We start from the raw sequence: 19726 nt of genomic DNA, 5'->3' as shown, positions 1-19726 counted from the left end.
CATTAAGTAAGCGTAGGCAGAAGGAAACGACGAAGCAGTTAAAGACGAGCATCATTTGCTGTGTCACACTTTATGTTGACGACATAGCGCCGTAGTTTGTTTGATGAGTTGAGTTGACAGGCTGACTGCTGCTCCGGTTGGTGACTGGTTTGAATGTCTGCAGGACGAAAATATTGTCTTGGAATTTTAGCGAGTAAACAATGCCAAAGGAATGGTGGCACTAAGAACGGATTATTGATAAATATTTTAGTTGGCGCACGGAACCCAATTTGAGCCGAAGTGCTTGGAGCGAAAAAGCGCACGAGCTCCGTCAGTTCGCTAGTCAACGCATGCAAATGTGCTTAAGTGTGCGGCGTATTGAGGAATGTACCTATTTTAATCGCTAAGCTAATAGGTCAGATACATGCGTGGTAGAAAACTCAATGCATAAATGAATAATCATTGTATAAATTAAAAGTTTGGATATGGAAGTGCTGAAGTCACCCACGATTTGGGAATCTGCTAGTCGGCCGCTTTTTGTGCGCTCAATCTGGTTGGAGGCGCAAAAAACTGGTCGTGCCGGTCCGCAACGTCACTTCATATTGGACTACGAACCGGGACAGAGGCGTGTGCAATCCAAGTCAGCATTGAGCAGCGGGCGAAATAAGGTGCATGGTAAGAAATGTCGCAACGCTAGCCAAACAATTATTATTTGAATTTCATACATTTCACAGCTACACTTCAACATTCTAAATCGTACGATTTTGTTGGTGATTGGCAAAATCATAACTCGTGCGGCTTCGTGGAAGATTGTCCAACGGATTTGTTGCTCATCGTGCCTGCCAAAGTGGAACCCTTACCCGCTGCGACAGCGGCGTCTTCAGTTCATCCGCAGACACAGCAGTCACAATTAAAATTCCCAGCGAAGCCATTACTGCCGTCAAATCGCGCCACTCAAAGACGATCCACCTTTTTCTTTCGAAATCACGCGCCACGTCGCGGACCACTTCATGAACTCTATGAGCTTTATTCGCGTCACAGTTCACTACAAGACCTCCAATCGACACTTTCCCAAGTGAACTCACATGCAGACGAGCGTTTGGCGGAACGTGTACTAAACTGGCTGGATTTGGCTGGCAAACGTATTGATACCCATAAAACAAAACCTGTGGATGTCATTGAGATGGTGAAGCGATCAAAGAAGGTGTCAGCGAAAGTCACACCCTCGCAAGCACCGCCGCAGGTGTCTAGTTCGATGACTAGCACCAGCAAAATCCACCGGCCAATAACTACACGGGCACAATCACTCACACAAATACAAGCTGTTGCTCCACAGCCATCTACCGCTGCGTCACGTGGTCGCAAACATGTACGCTATGCGAGTGCAATGCGTGCGGAAGAAACTCCTATCCACACCACTCAGATGATGCAGTCTCGAACCACCGATCCCGTTAAGCACATTACAATAATTTTCGATCATGAAGGTGTGCCGGTGCGTTTCAATCGTCCCGTGCGCAATATTGATTTAAGTGCCCTGAGCACCAGTCCGGCTACAGTTCGTCGCTTGACTGGATCACTATCGTCTGCACGTCTCTACTCTGAGGCGGAGAAGCCTGCATCCAACCAGCCAGCAAAAACTAAACTACCAAAATCGCGTCCATCTACCGATGTGGAGTATGGCGCTTATGGGGCGAAAGCTACCCTTAAGCGGCCACATGATGCGGGAATCTTTGATGCCAAAAAACAGTTGCACATCTTTATGCCGAATTTGATGAACAAGGATCTGTTAACGGCTGTCGGCGCAAATGCCAGTGGTTGTGACAGCATAGATGATACCTTAAGTGGGTTGAGCAATACGTTCAGCGAGTTTTGTAAAATTTAGTGTATGCGAATGAAAATCATATGCAATAAAATGTTTAAATAGTGAAAGCCGTTGCGAAGCGATTTGTGATGAGGAAAAAGCCGTTAGCGTTGAAGCGAGTAAATGAAAATGCTCATTTCACATATACATTTTGATTTTCAAAGCGCACTCTGAAGGATGCGTTAATCTGTCTGTCTATATAGTAAGTGACTGTGCCCTTTAAACCAAAACCGATATGATGACAAAGACATACTTTTAGTGATTGCTGTACTTTTATCCGTTATCGCACACTGTTTTCGTCTGAGGAGACTCCAACTAAAATTTTCCGGAGAATATTTTTGTGGAACATTTTAACCCTCCATCGAACCTAAAAACTGAATATTTTACAGATTTTTAAAAATATGTGTCAAAATGACCCGCACCGGCAAGAAATATTGAACTAAAATGCTCCACAAAAATATGCGCCATTAAATTCTATTAAATACAACTTTAATGGTAAACGTAGTTATGTATGAATTTTTCAAAAATTTAGATCAACTTGTGAATTTTAGTAGTCTGTAAAAAAAATGGTTACAGTGGGTGATCCAGTATTCAAGAGCTCTTCCTCTTTCATAATTCACTGTGTTGTTAGTTAATTAAATATTTTATGGTACAGTAATTAGATGGCAACTCTTTTCAAAACTATGAAACCCACATTTTAATATTTTAATTTAGACTTATGACTAATGGCAGCACTTCGCCTAAACGGTCTTTGATTTTATTGTTGCCTGTTTCAAAATATTTTACTGATATTAAATAATTAACGTTTAATTATCGTTTAAATTCAAAAAGGTATGTAGCAACCCTGCCCAAAACTATTTTGAAAATGTACCCTACCGCAATCGGTTCACAGTTCTGTGAAAATGGCTTAAGTTATCAAAATATAAATAGTCTATCAAACGACATTGAATTATTTTTTTAAATTTAATACACTGTGTATGAGGCAACCCTGCACAAATTGTATTTTGGAAGCCCACGGCTTCATAACTCAACTGAAACTGTTTGAGGTATCATAATAACAAGAAGTATATCAAATAAATTTTAATTAATATTTTAAATTTAATAAATTATGTGGCAACCCTGTTCACAAATCCATCTGATAGCGAACATTTAAGAACCCCGGACTCTAAATTTCACAAAAAGCGTTGGAAATGTTAAGCCAATAAAAAATCGATCAACCAAATCGTAACTAATTTTGGAACTTAAAAAGATATGTGGTAACCCTGTTAAAATCTTTGCATGAAAATGCATTTTCTAGGATCCTGGATTCACCTGAATAACACCTGAATCTGTTATAATTATTATTCTATTACTATTCTATTCAATTATGCAGCCATTCTTCTAAGCCCGCACAGAGCTTTCGAAGCTGTTCGTGAAGAATACACAAATCACAAAGCCAAGCATTTTAAAATGGGCAAGATTGTCTCACTTATATATCCACATCTCAAAGGCATAAAAATCTCAAAGGTTGATACCAAATCAGAATCCTTAAAAGACACCCTACACAAACTATACCTACAATTAAAGTCTAGACTACATTAGTGAAAAAATAAATATTACGTATACGCCATGTGAACTATCGATTTCCGTGACCGCCTCAGCGATTTAAGTAAATGCATTGTATACGTGTAATAAAATGGGGAACAAAATTTTAAACACTATATTCTCACTTTCAAAATAAGTTGATGTCACATCACGGATACGCTTTTAGTCCCTTACATATGGCATATAAGTACACAAGTGCATATGTGTGTGTGAATACTTGTCTTCATGATATTATATTATATTTCTGCAGCGCAAATGACTATCCAGCCATAGAATAACGTCAAGGCCAAAAACGCTGCCTCGGAATACTTAGCCGAAAACCAAGTCATTTCAGAACATTAACGAAAACCAAATACATAATGAATTAGGCCAACAAAGAGTGACAAGTGTTTATTTTTTTCAAATAGAATTTCTGAAAAGTTAACCTCGGCTGTGCAGCGCCAGTCCAAAGCAATTTGTCATATACACTGAACTTTTGCATTGAATCGTTTGGCTGAAGTGAGGCGTTGCAAAAAATATCGCTGCCGCAAATGTGAACGACCGTGAATCTCGTGAGGCCACCTACACTAGCATTTCTTACCTCAGATTAGTTTGTCTATGCACTACCAACAATCCAAGCATTCTAAACCAATTCATGCACCTGAAGTCATACTCGTAATGTTCGTTTGTTTCCTTAGTAGTTATTTTGGTTTATTGTTTCGTCACTTTTCACCTCCCGCTGCTCATTTGAATTATTGGAGTCATGTCAAAAGTGAATTAAAAACTTTTATTGTCTTCATTAATTGCTGCGCAGTATTGAGTAAAGGGAACGCAAAGTCAGATGCAAGAAATAAACTGATATTTTATGCATAGGTCTGTGTTCAAAGTAATAGGAGCGCGATGAATCATCTAGTTTTAACTATTTTTTATGACATTTTTTTATGTTTTTATTTTTATAAAAGTATAGTGAATTCTACAACGAAATAAAGAGCATTCAAGACGAAAGACACGAAATCCACAAATTCAACAAAAAAAAAATCCGATTTATTCAGAACTTAAAAAAAATTCTAGGTATTCAGTTTTATAGCCCATTAAGTAGTAATATAATTAAGTGTAGTTTCAAGTCGCTCAAAATGTTCGTTGATTTTTGATATTTTTTTTCGCTGAGGCGTTGGGCATATTTTTCCATATAAAAGACTTCCGAACGTGCGCTTTATTTGGAAGAAGATTCTCAAAATAGGGCGCAAAAAATTCTCAAAAATTACGCCAAAATTGAAAATTGAAAGTTAAAAATTGTCAAGACAATTAAAAAAATTTGTTTTTAAATTTTTTTTTGTGAATTTTGTACAAAGAAAAAAACATTATATAGGTGTATGAGTTGCATGCCATTTTAAGACCATTTAAAATTTTTTTTTTAATTTTCTACTTTTTTTCTAATTTTTGTGAATTTTTTACAAAGTTTGTTGCTTTTATAAAACATTAAACAGGTGCATGAGTTGCATGCCATCATAGCAACTTAGAGACAAATCCCCGGAATGCACGAATGTCCATTCTGAGCTACAGTCAGGCGGCACTTAAGGCACTGTCATTTAGTGACGTTAAGACCTCATTGGTCCTTGAGTGTATCGAGGAACTGAATTTGTTAGGAACGCACAATTGCATCCAGCTCATATGGGTTCCAGAACACAGGGGGATAGCTGGGAACGAAGTAGGGGACGCGTTGGCTTGAAAGCTTGCAGCCTCGTTACCAATAGGATTCGATCCTTTCCTTGCTTTGAGATAACTCACCTTCAAGGATAAGCTTAGGCGTGAAGATCTAAGGTTAAGAGCTGGTATCAAATTACGAAGCTACGCCAAGGTATAATCAAAAGAGGTTAAGGAAACTCATAACCCTCACCTGCCACTTCAGATTGCACAGTCATTTGCACAGTTATTTGTACAGGATTCAGAATTATTCATTAAGAATCACACAAGAATTCACAAGAATCTCAATCCTAAGCCGACAATTCGGTAATTTTTTTTTGATTGTTTTAGCGCCCTAGCTTCCATTTTTACGTGCCAATTTGGCGACGTTTCTGCGATAGTCGAACAACCCGGATAAGAGTCGGGCCAAAAACTGCCACTTCAGCAGCTATACCAAAAATTTGGTCGGAATATTTTATGCTGTTGCAGCAACAAAAGCAACAAACTTTTTAAGTAAAGTTGGAAAAGTCCTTTTAAAGAAGACTTTTGGGTATGAAATAAAATATTTATTCCACAAAAGCCGCCAGTGCAAACGTTTAGTTACTTGTAACTGACAGAAATACTCGCTCGTATGATGGCGCTCGTGAAATATGAAACTGTAATGGTGAATTTTGCTAAAACACGAAAACTGGCCAAATTGCTTGTATTGCTAGGAAAAAAATCCGTATTAGGAAACATCTGCATGAGCCAAAACATGTCGCGCCTATTTTGACATGCCGTAATAGAGATGCGTATAATTTTCGTCAATAAATTCATATCAAACATTTCGTGTTGCCATGAAAATCGGATTAAGTTACGAATTAAAGAGAGATTCTTTTAATCTAAAATTTCTGAAAATATTTATATTAAATATTAATTGCATACTTTAATAATATTAGATATCCTAATAATTTTTAATATTAGATATTCAATATTTTTACAAATCTTTTAATTATGATAAATATCGTGCATAAATTTTTAATATTTCTTATAGTTACATTTGTAAAAGCAGTATAATTTCCCATTGGTCGTTGCGTGCATTCGCTCAATTGCACTTCGGGGCGTATACGGAGTCTCAATGCGACTTGAAATATATACATACATGTATATTTATTTATGTATAGTACCACACTCATACAAACATCGGTTATAGAAAGAACCGTAGACGAGTGTGAGCAGAGAAAAAGCAATAAATGCGAAATTAACACCCGTCTAATATATGCACATACATACAAATGCATGTTTGTTATACCGACACATATGCACATGCACGTATGGAGAAGAAAGCCGTACATGTGTGAGTCAATAAAAAAGAGCGTATGCCTAGGAGTGTACAGGTGTTTTGTACTCGAATATGCGCTATGAATATATAGCTATTTTTGGCCCTATATATTTAGGTTTGCATATGTGCCTTTGAATTTACCTATGCTCTCATATGTAATGAGGACATATGTACATATGGAAAGACCACGCGTTTTGCCACTCTCCGTGTTGCTGCTAAATTTCAAAAGCCGTCAAAATGTTATAAATAATTGGCATGCAAAGCTACCCCAGCGCCCTGCGGTAGGCAATACGAAATGGTATGAAACAAAAAACTTTAAATAAGCAAAATACAAAAGGCAATAAATCAGCTGCCATCACTGACAAATGCTCCTCCTATAAGTGGATTATATTTTTGTTTTTAGTTTGCTGTCAGTTTTGTGGTTATTCAAAAACGTTAGTTACTTGGTTGACGACAATTTAAGTTGGTGGCAGCGCTTGTTGATTGTTGATTTTTCCAGTAATTGGGTAGTTGGGTGAAAGGCCATCGCATGGGGCCCACTAGCGCTAAGTTTACCTACAACTACCGCATGTAAAAGTGTATGTAGAGAAAATTGGCGTGTATGTGATTTTCAAATACGTGCAAACTCTTGATTATTTATACAAGCACATGTAAATTGATCGAGTTTGTGATTATTGGTCTTTTTGTTCTTTTCGTGAGTTTAAATAGGGTGTTTTTTTAGCTGCATGAGAACTATCGATATCGATAACAATCTGTGTTGACATTTCTGTTCAGTAAAGTTTGGTAAGTCATCATTAATAGTTTAACGCCAGACCAACGCTTAATTGTGAAAATTCACTTTGAAAATACAAAAATCTGTTCGGGTGGTTCATAGAGCAGTGTCGGCGTCATCTTCATCATCATTGTTGGCGCGACGATCCGGGTTGAATCTTTGCCTTCCTCATTCTGCAAGCTCTGAATCGTAAGTCTTTATTCCGTTTCCGAGGTCGTCCGTTTTCTATTCGAGACATTTTTGAGGATCTTAACATATTTTTTTGTTTGCGAGGTAAGTTATCAGCCTTATGCCCGACTTCCTGTTTAGAGAAAGAAAAACACTCGTCCCGTACCCCTGACCCATACTTCCACCCGGGTTGCTTACCCGATCCCTGCACGGGTTTCTCATGTGAGCAGCGGATTCCACGTGAAGGTGAAACTAGGACTGAGGTAGGAGAGTTTATGCGATAATAACAGCAGGCGGCTAACTGGCGGTCCTTATATATTTCAATGTGAGGCAGGAGCTGCCGTTACGGTGAATGGCGTGCGCTATCGAGTCATGCTGACTGAATTTTTGTTTCGAAAAATTAATTAGCTAAACAACGACGTCATTTTTTTCAGCAGGACGGTGCACCTTGCCATACAGCGTGCTTAACAGACGATTTATTGCGATATTCAAGCCACCACTGACGCCATACGGCCAGACTTATTGGAAAAAGGAGTCAAAAATTGAACTGACTGACTGAAACTGACTATGCAACTCCGAGCCGGTGGTATATTCAAAAAATAAATGCATGGAATATGCTAAGAGATTATAATACAAAATAATTTTTTCCAATAATATTTCTGTTGTGTTTTATCATTTTAAATTCTCAAGCACTTAAAAAAACACCTGAAATAAGCACATGTTGAAGATTGATTTTTTGTTTTTGGTTTTCTCTAGTAAGTTTGTACGGTAATACATATGTTTGATTATTTAACATAGTTGCGTAGATATTTATTAATTTTTTTTTTATATTTGGAATGCATTTTCACCCTTAAAATTTGTTTTCCAAAAGTCATTTGCCAATTGGAGGTCACTTTATTTGTGTGAAAAATCAAGGCTCATTTTCCAAATAGGAGTAGAAGTGCAGTCTTAAGATGTCAGTGGCACATGTGACGCACTGCTGTTATTTTTTCCATGGTTTTTCTCTGATTTTCGTGTCGAAGCCTTGGACTACTTGGACTACCAGTTCTTAAGAATGGTAAAACAAATGTATGGGTTGTGACTTATTCATTGGCTGTTGAATGCGTGCAGCTGCCTGTTTTCTCTGTTATTTTTGTTACGAGAATAACTTCGATGGCATGTAGTAGAGGCACTAGGCGGCGCAATATATACGTAAGTTACATGGGTAAGCTGCTTTATATTACATGCTATAGTTTTAATATTAATACATATGTACATACATACATATGCACGCATGTAAGTGTATGTACAGACTTTTGGATATGAGTAAGAAAATTACTGTCACAATTTTTTTTGCTGTTTGTGTTTTCTTAAACTGCCAACTTCGTCATCAATGAATCGGCAATTCGTCTTTTTTGTTGTTTCGCTCGTTACAATGACTTGTTGTTTTATTTTGCTAGAAATATAGTCTGGTTCGTATAGACTGCATTATTGTATTGTAGCTTAATAATTCCCTCAGCTGTCATGTCCAAAATGTATGTACATTGGGGTAAAGAGGAGAAAGGGCAACTTGATTGTTGTTTTAGTTGCTTACATTGCAGAACAAATGTGTTGTTTTTAGAAAATTAAGTTCTATTCGAGTACTCGCTGCGCCTTCGAGCAGACGACAATTGTAAAAGCCACGCGAATTTGTAAAGTGAATAAAATAAGCAAAAATAAGAGTGCATTCGAGTATCAAAGAACCAGCGAATAAATAAGAAATTAATTAAATAAAATCGATAAACAAATAAACAACTGAATTAGTAATTAAATTAAAGATCACAATTAAATTATAGATCTCAGCTTATTCCAAAAATTAGCATAAATCATGTCCGAGGACAGTATGGATGGCCATCTCAGCAGCTCTTCTTCAAGTCCCGAAAAACGTCGCTCAACAGTTCCCGATATTTTGCCACATCAACGCAGTTTCGAAAAACGTTACAGTCATATGATACACAAACAAATACTGGAGACGGGTGTGAACAAAGAAGCGCTCCAGCGTCAAATCAATGCATATTTCTCATGCGGTAGCGCTAGCGGAGGCAGTGAAAAGGCCAACTCAAATGCTGGTGAAGAAGATGTGAACGAAAATGTGCAAGAAGCAGATAAAGGGGAAGGACAAAGGCGGGGAAATAGTGAACAGGTTGAGGAAAGTAAAAGATCATTGGATAAAGCTGAAACGTTCGATATAGCAGACGTGCATGGAGCAAAAGCAGCAGCCGATTTGTAAAGTTTGCGAAAGCTTTTTATTTAGCAAAATAATTACGAAGCAAAGAAAGGAATTTCAAGTAAAAGCAAACAAACACATACATTTTTGTAAATATGTGTTTGCATATCACAAGACTTTGAACGTGTTTAACTAAGTAAGATATTCTATGTATGCTTAAAGTGCAATTGCCACGCAAAAGTTGCTACCGATTTTAATGCGGAATTAAAAATAATTTGCTTCAAAAGCTTATCTTGTACTGTGTAAAATGTATGTGCTTTACTTTAAAAAAATTTAAAAGCAATACAGAAAAGCTGCTGCTGAGCTTTGCTCATCGTTGGTTTTTGATCTTAATAAAATTTATATGTCATAATTTTAAATATACGGAAAAATTTAAGTAAACTATGTAACGCAAACCTATTCTTGTGTTTTTTTTTGTTAATATTATTATATTATTTTAAGGTGTTCAAAACATTACGTCGTGCGAAAAATTAGGCAAAGAACATTTATCTTACTGCATTTTTACTCCTTGCTTGGGCAAAATTGAGTAGAGTATTGCAGTTAAACCCCCTGTGAGTTGATAGGCTAGTAAAGGGTTTTTCAATAAGGACGGGTAGATGTTGAAATGGAATAAAACAAGCTGTGTGTGAGTTATTGACACAATTATTTTTTTATTTGAAAGGCGCATATATGCCATTAAGTGTGGAATATGACATCATTCAAATGCCCGCCTCGGCTTCTTACGGTGGAACGGGCCCGAGTGGTCCAATTTTCAATGACTCTTCCGCATAGATCCGGCTGAATTTGAGCGATGGCCTGTGTTCATGCAGAATGTCAATCGTGGCGTTTGCTATGTGGCACGTAGCGCGGTTCTGCTGGAACCACATGTCGTCTAGGTCCATATGGTTCAATATGGGCCATAAGAAATTGGTTATCATCGTTGTGTAGCGCTCGCTGTTGACGGTGACCGCCTCACCAACGTCGTTTTCAAAAAAGTACGGACCAATGACGCCGCCGGCCCAAAATCCACACCAAACGGTAACTTTTTGAGTTTGCATTATCACCTAGTGAACCTCGTGTGGATTGGGGTCGTCCCATATACTGCAATATTGTTTGTTAACACAGCCATTCATCCAAAAATGCGCCTCGTCACTAAAGATGATTTTTCGCCCAAAACTGGGGTTCTCTTCCAAACGATTCGAAGCCCAGTCAGCTAACAAACGGTGTTGTCTATGGTCATCAACTTTGAGCTCCTGGGTCAGTTGGATCTTGTGCGGGTGTAGACCCAAGTCCCGACGCAAAATTCGCCAAGTTGAAGTCTGCGAAAGGCCAAGTTCTTGTGCACGGCGAGGAATAGACTGGCTCGGGTTCTGCTGTACACTTTCACGGACCGCGGCAATGTTCTCGGCTGATCTTGCGTTCCTTGAACGTACTGGTGTTGGCTGATTGTTTACTGACCCGGTCGTCTCAAATTTGGCCACCAAACGTTGAAGAGTCGACTTTGAAGGGCCATCACGTCTACCGAAAAATGGGCGCAATGCGCGCAACGTTTGCGTTAATGAACACTCATTTTGATAGTAAAGTTTTATCATTTGAACGTGCTGTTCAATCGTGTAACTTGCCATGATGATTTGGCATAAACAACTGAATAATAAACAAAAGATTTTACAGATGTCACCAAAACAAAATGGCTGCCACAGAGCACCAAAATCGACCTGCGCCAATTGAAAAACCCTTTAGAATATTATAAAGCAAGCAAATTCTTTGGCCGAATATTGCAAGCATTTCTAATAATCGGTCTTCAGGCGCACCGATAACGCTGTCAACCATGGTGAGAAGAGTTTTAGAAGTGTACTACCGGTGAAGACCGTTATTCGGCTATGAGTGAATTTGACAGATATGCCGAGGACATTCGTTTTGTGTTTCATTAAGCTAAAGCTAAATTTTGTGCAACATAAAACGAATTACGTAGAATCCAAAGTTTCCCTCAAAAGTGTTTTTCACCGTACCTAACAAGCAAAGTATCTATCATCCTCGGCTGTCAACAGCTTGAAATGCCCCATAGGATGTGGTGTAAATGTTTGTTCATGTCTCATGCTCATAAAAGGCCATCAATTTAGAGGTATCGGATTTTAAATTGAAATAAAACAACGAAAATTCAAATTGATTGGGCAATTTTTATTATTTTTGTGTAGCACCATTCATGATATTTATTTTTTAAATATTATATAATCCCTTCCAAATGTCGGCTGCAACTGCGCCATAATGCGGCCATCCATCCGTAAACACCAATTTAGAATGACTCATTCAAGGACTTCAGCCGGTATCTTGTCAGTAACTTTGGTAATGTTGGCTTCCAATGTCTCAATCGAAGCTGGTTTATCCAAAAAACATTTAGACTTTATATATCGCAACACATAAAAGTCCACAGGTGATGATATCACACGATCTTAATGGCATAAACACTGGCGATAGTTGCTCATCCTTCACTAGGACAATTTGAGCTCTCACGTATCGGCTTACACAAGAAAGTTTTTGAGCAATCAAAAGATCGAATTAAGAGGTCATCTGCTTTACATCCCTCATTTGGTATCTAATGTTTTTTTTTTATTTTCGAATATCAAAAATAAAATGCGAGGTAAATGTTTTTCAATACCTGGAAGACCTGGTTTTAGAGATATCCATTTCTGAGTGGCAAAAATGCTTTGAAAATTGGTTCAAGCGAATGCAGAAGTGTTTGACTTCCAGATAGAATATTTTTAAAAACAATAAAGCTATTTTCTTTATTATTTTATAGTTCTGATTACACTAGTTTACGAATTTTCACTTTCAAAAAGCGTTTTTTAGACTAGTTTGAGGTCGCTGAAAAAATTTTTTGTTCCAGAAAAAAGTTAATAAACTTTTATATTATAATTTAGTAAATAACGTCAAAAATGCCTTTTTTTTAACTTTCAACAGCTGTTTTGCGAAAACTACGACTTCCATTGACACGAATTATATAATATATTGCCATGTAGGTTATATGTGTGCCTTTCGAAATTTATGCACTTCAAAGAAATGGGGTGCACTGTGTTCGAGATTGCAGGTAATAACTGTACTATTGCCCAAAAAACAGGTTTTTTGCGAATATCTCGGAAACCGTTCTTTGAAAAAAAAAATAAAATTAACTTTTGGTTTCAGCAACCTCAAATTAGTTTAAAAAACGCCTTTTGGTCGAGGACCATTTTTGGTGTAAACTAGTGTTATTGGGCGTAGAATATAAAGGTCAACTATCGTTTACTTCAATGATTAAAGGTATATCGAACTATCAGCGAAAATATCCTAAGAGAAGAGGCTATGTTGAAAAAAGCACAGCTTCACCTTATTCAAGAGCTTAAGAAGTTAATGAACCGTTCAAAATGAATCATTTCGAACTACACCTGTTTATGTTGGAATGGAGTGGAATGGAATCGCCGTAATTTTCAAGCACTCAGTGCCTATTGTACTTAAGCCCAAGAAGTGGATTTAATGGGCGGGGAAATACTAGTGGGGTAGGGTTTCATTACTGCTCTGCAAACTTTGCATATTTTTTTCAGAATCTTACAGTTTGTCGAGTGAAAAGGAATGCCGCTTGTACATCCAGCTTAAAAATGTACCATCTAAGCCTTGTGAAAGCGGCCGTCGTAGCCGAATGGGTTGGTGAATCACTCCCATTCGGGATCGAATCTCCGTGCATGTACATCAAATAAGAGAAAAAGTTTCTTCTAATAGCGGTCGCCCTTCGATAGGCAATGGCAAATCTCCAAGTGTATTTCTGCCATGAAGAAGCTCCTCATAAAAAACCATTTGCCGTTTGGAGTCGGCTTAAAACTGTAAGTTCCTCCATTTGTGGAACAACATCAAGCCGCACACCCCAAATAGGAGGAGGAGCTTAACAGAAGTATACGCTCCAATTATTTTTTTATTTTTTAAGACTTGCGAAAGTCGGACAGCGGCAGGGAAGATGCTCTGTATTATCCTCATGCTCCAAATAAGACGTTTTGGAATTTTGCTAGCACCTTATCAGACCTTTCATGGGACTTGGTTGTTTTGCAGTTGCCAGTATTGCACCAACAGCAGTTTCTAAGGCCCTTAGAGCAGCTTGACCATCATTACAGTGCCTGAGTTTAAGTCCTCACCACCTTTCGTCAGTTAGTATTTATGTTACTCATTTATTCTTCAACTGAAAATAGAATTTGGCTTATAGCCAATTCAGAGGCAAATCAAATCAATTGCAGTCACCACATAATTGGAAGACCAATTATATCGCAAGCGTTCAAATTTATGTACATATCTACAAGTAGCTATGTAAATATATACCTTATTGTATACCGTTCACAGTAGCTGCGTTAATCAAACTTGAAGTGATATTTGTCTGCGTTATTAGCCATCCACGCACATTCACCGCTGCTTGAGCCCGGCAATCGAACACTCAAGCTTCCGGAGATAGATGAACGTAAATTGTCGAGGTGTGAGGAAATCAATTAAACAAACACGCTTTACATGGGCACACATAAATTACAGCAACCCTATACGTATGTACATATATACATTCAAAAAACCACATTCGAGTCCAAAGCCAGAATACCAGTGTCCAAAGCCAGAATACCAGTGTACGAGTTCAATAAAGCCGGTGTTGGCAGTTCATTTGTCGTGACAGTAAATCGAATCGGAAAGTGAAGTGCTTATGTCAAGTGGTTGGACATAATGAAACGGACAGCACTGTAAGAGCACCACAACCAGATACTCAAGAGTGGACAGAGTCTGAACAGAGCGCACATTTGCAATCTTTATGTGAGAGGGGAAAGTAAAGTGTGTGGGAGGAATGTAAAGAAGTCGAGTCGCCGATAAATGGAAAGTGGACAAATAAGGCGAAGGTAAGCAATTGTGTGGGTGAGGTATGTTTGCGATTGGCAACACTTGAACGCCTCAATGCCATACAAACCCACTGCTGCAGCTGATTCCCCTTCCAAAAACTGCTCACACATACAGATAATTAAACGACCAACAATAACAATGGCATTCGCATTCGCATTCAAGTGGAATTGATGCATTGAATTCGGAATTGGCGACAGGATAATAACTAATGTATTGGTTGGGGTGGAAGTGTAGTAGAGTATCATTGAAAATGGCTAAAGTGGCTGACATTAAAAAATTCATGGCAAAATATATTGAAAAAGTATAAGAAAAAAAATGTAAGTGGTAGTATGCGTAAATCGGGAACTCAACTGACAAAGCAACAAGTGGGTGAAAGTGCTTTTGTGGCCTTTACAGGCACTTGGCGCAAAGGAAATGAGTTGGTATAAACTTTGTGAGCTTTCGCCTTTTTTATTTTTTTTTTTTACTTTTACACAAATTTCTCGTACTTCCAAAACTGTTTGCAGAACGAAGAATCACAGAAAGTCAAAGAAAAAGTTCACTAAAAAATTTGAAAAGTGCAAAAAGTATAAGTAAATGTGTAGTGAACAAATTAGACAGAACAGTGGGTACTCTTCTAGATGAAGCAAGTGGAATATACAGAAAAAAAAAAGAAAAATCGAAAACTCAAAATACATTAATATTCATATTATTAATAAAAATTATGATTTCGAGGTTGAAAAAGACTTCGTTTAATTGGGACCAGCATTAACACCGCCGTAGCCGAATGGGTTGGTGCGTGACTACCATTCGGAATTCACCGAGCGAACGTTGGTTCGAATCTCGGTGAAAAACACCAAAATTAAGAAAAACATTTTTCTAATAGCGGTCTCCCCTCGGCAGCCAATGGCAAACCTCCGAGTGTATTTCTGCCATAAAAAAGCTCCTCATAAAAATATCTGCCGTTCGGAGTCGGCTTGAAACTGTAGGTCCCTCCATTTGTGGAACAACATCAAGGAGGACGAGGAGGAGCTCGGCCAAACACCCAAAAAGGGTGTACGCGCCAATTATATATATATTAACATCGATAACAATATCAGCCTTAAAATCCAAGGAAGAATTTCTCTTGCCAACAAGTACTATTTTGGACTAAGTAAGAAATTCAGTAGTAAAGTTCTCTCTTGACGAACAAAACTAACATATAAGGTTGTCCTCATGCTCGTCCTATCGTATGGCTAGAAGCATGGACGATGACAACATTCCATGAAGCGACGCTTGGAATGTTTGAGAGAAAAGATTCTGCTGAAGTTTTTTGGAACTTTGCACGTTGACGGCGGTGAATATTTCAGGTGATGGAACGATGAGGTGGATAAGCTTTACCACGACATAGACATAGCGCAGCGAATAAAGATCCAGCGGCTACGTTGGCTGGGCCACGTCATCCGAATGGATACAAACGCTCCGGCTCCGAAAGCATTCAATGCGGTACTAGCTGGTGCTAACAGAGGAAGAGCAAGGCCTCCTCTGCGTTGGAAAGATCAGGTGGACAAGGACTTGACTTCACTTGACGTGCCCAATTGGCGCCGGTTAACAGGAGGAAGAAGCGACTGGCGTGATTTGTTAAACGTTAAGATGCTCAACCCAGACTCAGTGGCTGCTTTTACTGACAGCTTAAGGCTAAATAAAAGCCGCGGCAGTGTAGCCGCTGAACGTAGGTGAATCCTACGGCTACCTAACCCCTACAGGGTCTTCCAAGCTGAGCTAATAGCTATAAAACACGCTGTTTTGTACGTCAGGAACTCACTCGGGGTAGCACAACTAATCACATTCTGCTCTGACAGTCAAGCAGCCATTGAATTACTGCATTGCAATGATACTTCCTCCAAAGTGGTAATTGAATAAATTATTTCGTTTTCTAAAAGAGCAGGTTGGGCGGTGCTCAACGAATGTTGTCTGGGCCACATTCCTGGAAAATACGTTACGGATAAGCTGGAGTTCTCCTACAAACTCATTTTAAATCAGTCAACTCTGGCCAGTATGCGGCCATCACTTTAACCTCAAGAAAGCTTCGTATCAGGTAGGTCTACACCGCACAGAACAACGAAGGTTAGACCACGGAGCTTACCTGTAAGATAACTAGGCATGTTTGGCTAGAATGAATAGGAACAGAATTAGAGCCCTAATTATTCCAGACATACCCTCAATTAGTACACTAGTTAGTTAAATCAACGGGCTCCACCTAAAGATAAAAAATGGGAGATGTATAGGGTTTCCCTGTAATGACGTCTGTCGCAGCTGCAGGAATAAGAAGAAAGTGATGAGTGTTACACTTTCTCTGTCACTGTCCAAGAAATCGACATCCCTGTCTTAAGGCGTCCCCGTGGTCTAGAATTTTCAAAAACTCGATGTCTCTTTTTTGAAGTTTCGAAACTATAGGTTTTTAAGAATATACTGCCAAATTTTTGGAAGGATATTCTCAGTATTTTCGATTCTACAGCCATTTTAGCAGGTAGAGTCAGATTCGTCTCGCGGTCAAAACTTTGAACTCATTTATCTCAAAACTACTTCTTTTCGGCATGGTGTTGTCAAAAACAAAAAAAAATACTCAACCGAATTGCCTGAGATTTTAATGTGTTGTTCACAACCTCAATGGCTACCGCCCGTACTAGAATCATATTATTATTTCAATTATTACGTAGTTTTTTATTAAAAAACTAAAAAAAAACCGGGTTTTAGAGTGTCATATTCAAAACGGCGCTATTTTGTGAAATTTTTATATTTTTTTTTAATTCTAGTACGGGACATAGCGCTACAGTCATACTGATTGATATTTTTTTTTTGGTTTTTGTGTTTCAGAGCCAAAATGGACAACACCATCCGGGTCCAATTTTTCAGGGGGTCAACTTCAGCGCCATTTTTAAAATTGTTAAAATTAAAAAAAAAAATTCCTTTTTGTATGCAAAAAATGTTAAATAAAAAGCCTAAACAATTTAAATATCGTTTTACATTTTTCATTGTAAAAACAAAAATTTCTGAAAATACCCTAAATTTTCGCGCTCTACACCACTGGGACCCCTTAATTTCTCGTTTTCTGATCGAGTGCGAGTTTAATTTGAATGTGCGAGTGGAAACTCATTTAATCGATCGTGCCGTAGCTCGGCCCCAGATCATCAATCCATCATTTCCAAAGGCCTGGCGAAGACGAAGCATGCCACTTCTTTATGTTGGGACCATAAGAGTAAGGACGGCAAGTTTAAGAATAGAATCACATTGCACTATAGATCAGCTGTAAGTTGAGCGTGATAAGTTAAACTTTGGAGTATAGGCTGTTCGTTATAAAAGTCGGATAAGAATTGTAACGGTTTAGGTTTCTTATCAGTGAATTCTGAGTTATATCCTTAAATGAAACTTGATTCAGATTTTTTCTATAAAAAATTTGTTTTATTCTGTAGGCAATGGCACATGTCAAAGTGAGTTTCTGCCCTGGCACATAAAAAATTAAAAAAACAAAACCTTTGCTGTTTGTGCTGATGGCACACACAAAACGGGAGCGTCCTCTATCTCTGTTTAGGAGAACGTCAAATTACAGGAACTCTACCTTCTGCACTATTTGGCAATCTATCTCGAAAGCTCTGTCTTACTAACACTTTCGAACTACACCTGTAACACTTATTCATTTTCAAGCACACTTGCCCCATTTATCCAGCGCACACTGTTCCTGTCCACTCCATCTGCAACATTTGCCCTTTGACTATTAGATTGAGGCAACTTGTTGAAACAAGTTACCGCAAATACCGGAAGTCAATGTCAAAGCATTCGAAGAGGTAATGCGTGAAAAGGGAAAAGAAAATAGCACAAAGCGTAGACGGCGCACGCTAAAGTGGCAAAGAATAGTAATGACAATAGAACGTAAAAAAGATTTAGCGCATGCTTTCGTATCCAACTAAAAGTTGACTTCAACTTAGTGGCAAAGGAAATGGGAAATGTGCAAATAGCGACGACTAGCAGAGAGGATGGAGATTGCTGTACAAAAAAGAAAAAATTCATTGCCTAAGTAAAAGTTGTGTTCTTCATCCGGGTAAGATGTTGCTCACATAAATCAAATTGCATCCTAAATCAACTTAGCGCCATCTTATGGATTGTTAAAATATGCGTCGACCTCACTGACTTTCCACTTGCTACTCGTATAACTATCTGTCAATGTATGTATGTATGTATGGGGCAGTGTGAGTACTTTTCGGTTGTTATTTCATTAAAGTTGCTTTTCGCTGGGGCATTCGTTTTACTATCAAATACTATGATTTTCGCTTTCTACCTGGCTACCTGCATAATAAAGTAATAAATTATGCTTGCATGGATTGATCTAATGGATTAATGTAGGTAGGGGGTTATTAGCGGTAGTGTTGGGTGCTTTATTTAACATTTCATTAAATGGAGGTCGGTTAAAGGGTATACACGAGTCTGAGGATATGGGAAGTTAAGCGGAGTTTTTTCTATAATAAATAATCTGCTCAGTGTGAGTTGCGCGCGATATGGGGTACGTCAAGTTTATGGGCACCAATTTACATGATAAGAAATATTTGGGATGGGAACTGGGTAGGACGCATTTCCGTAGTAGGAATAAAAGTAGTATGACGAATACGGCAAACGTTCATTGCACTTTGTTTCGAGTGTATGCACCTATTCAGTGCCTAAATTAAGAAACTGCAACTGCTCGGCTGCTTGCCTGGTTACGAGGGCATCACTATAGCTGCTGTTATTATAGCTGTTAGCCCAAGGCAGACAACCATCCCCACATTTCCAAAGATTAACAAGAAAAATAGCATAAACTTCGCACCGGATTTGTGGAGAGAAGACGCGTATGCCAGGAAGTATTAAGTCGGGTTCATGCAATCAGATCGCATCACATGTCAGATTATTAACCCATCTCGTGCTGGCTGTAGGGACAATGCTACTTGCACCACCTAGTTTGTAGGTTGAGAGATTTATACCTATAAACTATATACCTAGAGAGCGGCGAGTGGTAGTATCCTCCCTCGCTGATTTGTCTGCCTTGCATGTCACTAGTACCCATATCAAATGGATGTGGAAATATTGCGCCATCTCGTTAAGAGATGACCGGCATTTGCGAATCCGTGGCAACCCTACTAAGAGATTTAATCGCCGCTTAGCTATCAGAATAAATATAGATTTCTCTAAAGTTAGTCGCTCGCCAAGCGCCCAAAAAAAGGTGTACGCGCCAATTAGAAATATATATATAGTCGCATTTTTGCCTAACCA

General features: G+C 38.5%; 3 protein-coding genes across 6 annotated transcripts in view; 2 read left to right on the top strand and 1 right to left on the bottom strand.

Moving 5' to 3' along the window:
* LOC129244709 (synaptic vesicular amine transporter) overlaps positions 1-19726 on the bottom strand; it is an 86845-nt gene that overhangs the window by 14017 nt on the left and 53102 nt on the right. The gene's annotated exons all lie outside the window — the stretch shown is intronic.
* Positions 360-1861, top strand: LOC129244710 (uncharacterized). The gene is made up of 3 exons (XM_054882506.1): positions 360-394; positions 458-654; positions 714-1861. The coding sequence occupies exons 2-3, from the start codon at positions 465-467 to the stop codon at positions 1859-1861; spliced, it is 1338 nt and encodes a 445-aa protein (XP_054738481.1). The 5' UTR covers positions 360-394; positions 458-464.
* LOC129244711 (uncharacterized) lies at positions 8839-9966 on the top strand. The gene has a single exon (XM_054882507.1). The coding sequence runs from the start codon at positions 9194-9196 to the stop codon at positions 9593-9595; it is 402 nt and encodes a 133-aa protein (XP_054738482.1). The 5' UTR covers positions 8839-9193; the 3' UTR covers positions 9596-9966.

The sequence above is a fragment of the Anastrepha obliqua genome, chromosome 4 (genome assembly GCF_027943255.1).
Source record: "Anastrepha obliqua isolate idAnaObli1 chromosome 4, idAnaObli1_1.0, whole genome shotgun sequence".
In the NCBI taxonomy this organism is placed as follows: domain Eukaryota; kingdom Metazoa; phylum Arthropoda; class Insecta; order Diptera; family Tephritidae; genus Anastrepha; species Anastrepha obliqua.
This window is presented reverse-complemented; position numbering and strand designations above follow the sequence as displayed.

What these genes read in the sequence shown, in the direction of transcription:
- LOC129244710 (XM_054882506.1), top strand. Translation starts at nt 465, where the DNA reads ATGGAAGTGCTGAAGTCACCCACGATTTGGGAATCTGCTAGTCGGCCG. An exon ending in CGGGCGAAATAAGGTGCATG is followed by an intron (nt 655 to 713) that starts GTAAGAAATGTC and finishes TACATTTCACAG; the next exon opens with CTACACTTCAACATTCTAAA.
- LOC129244711 (XM_054882507.1), top strand. Translation starts at nt 9,194, where the DNA reads ATGTCCGAGGACAGTATGGATGGCCATCTCAGCAGCTCTTCTTCAAGT.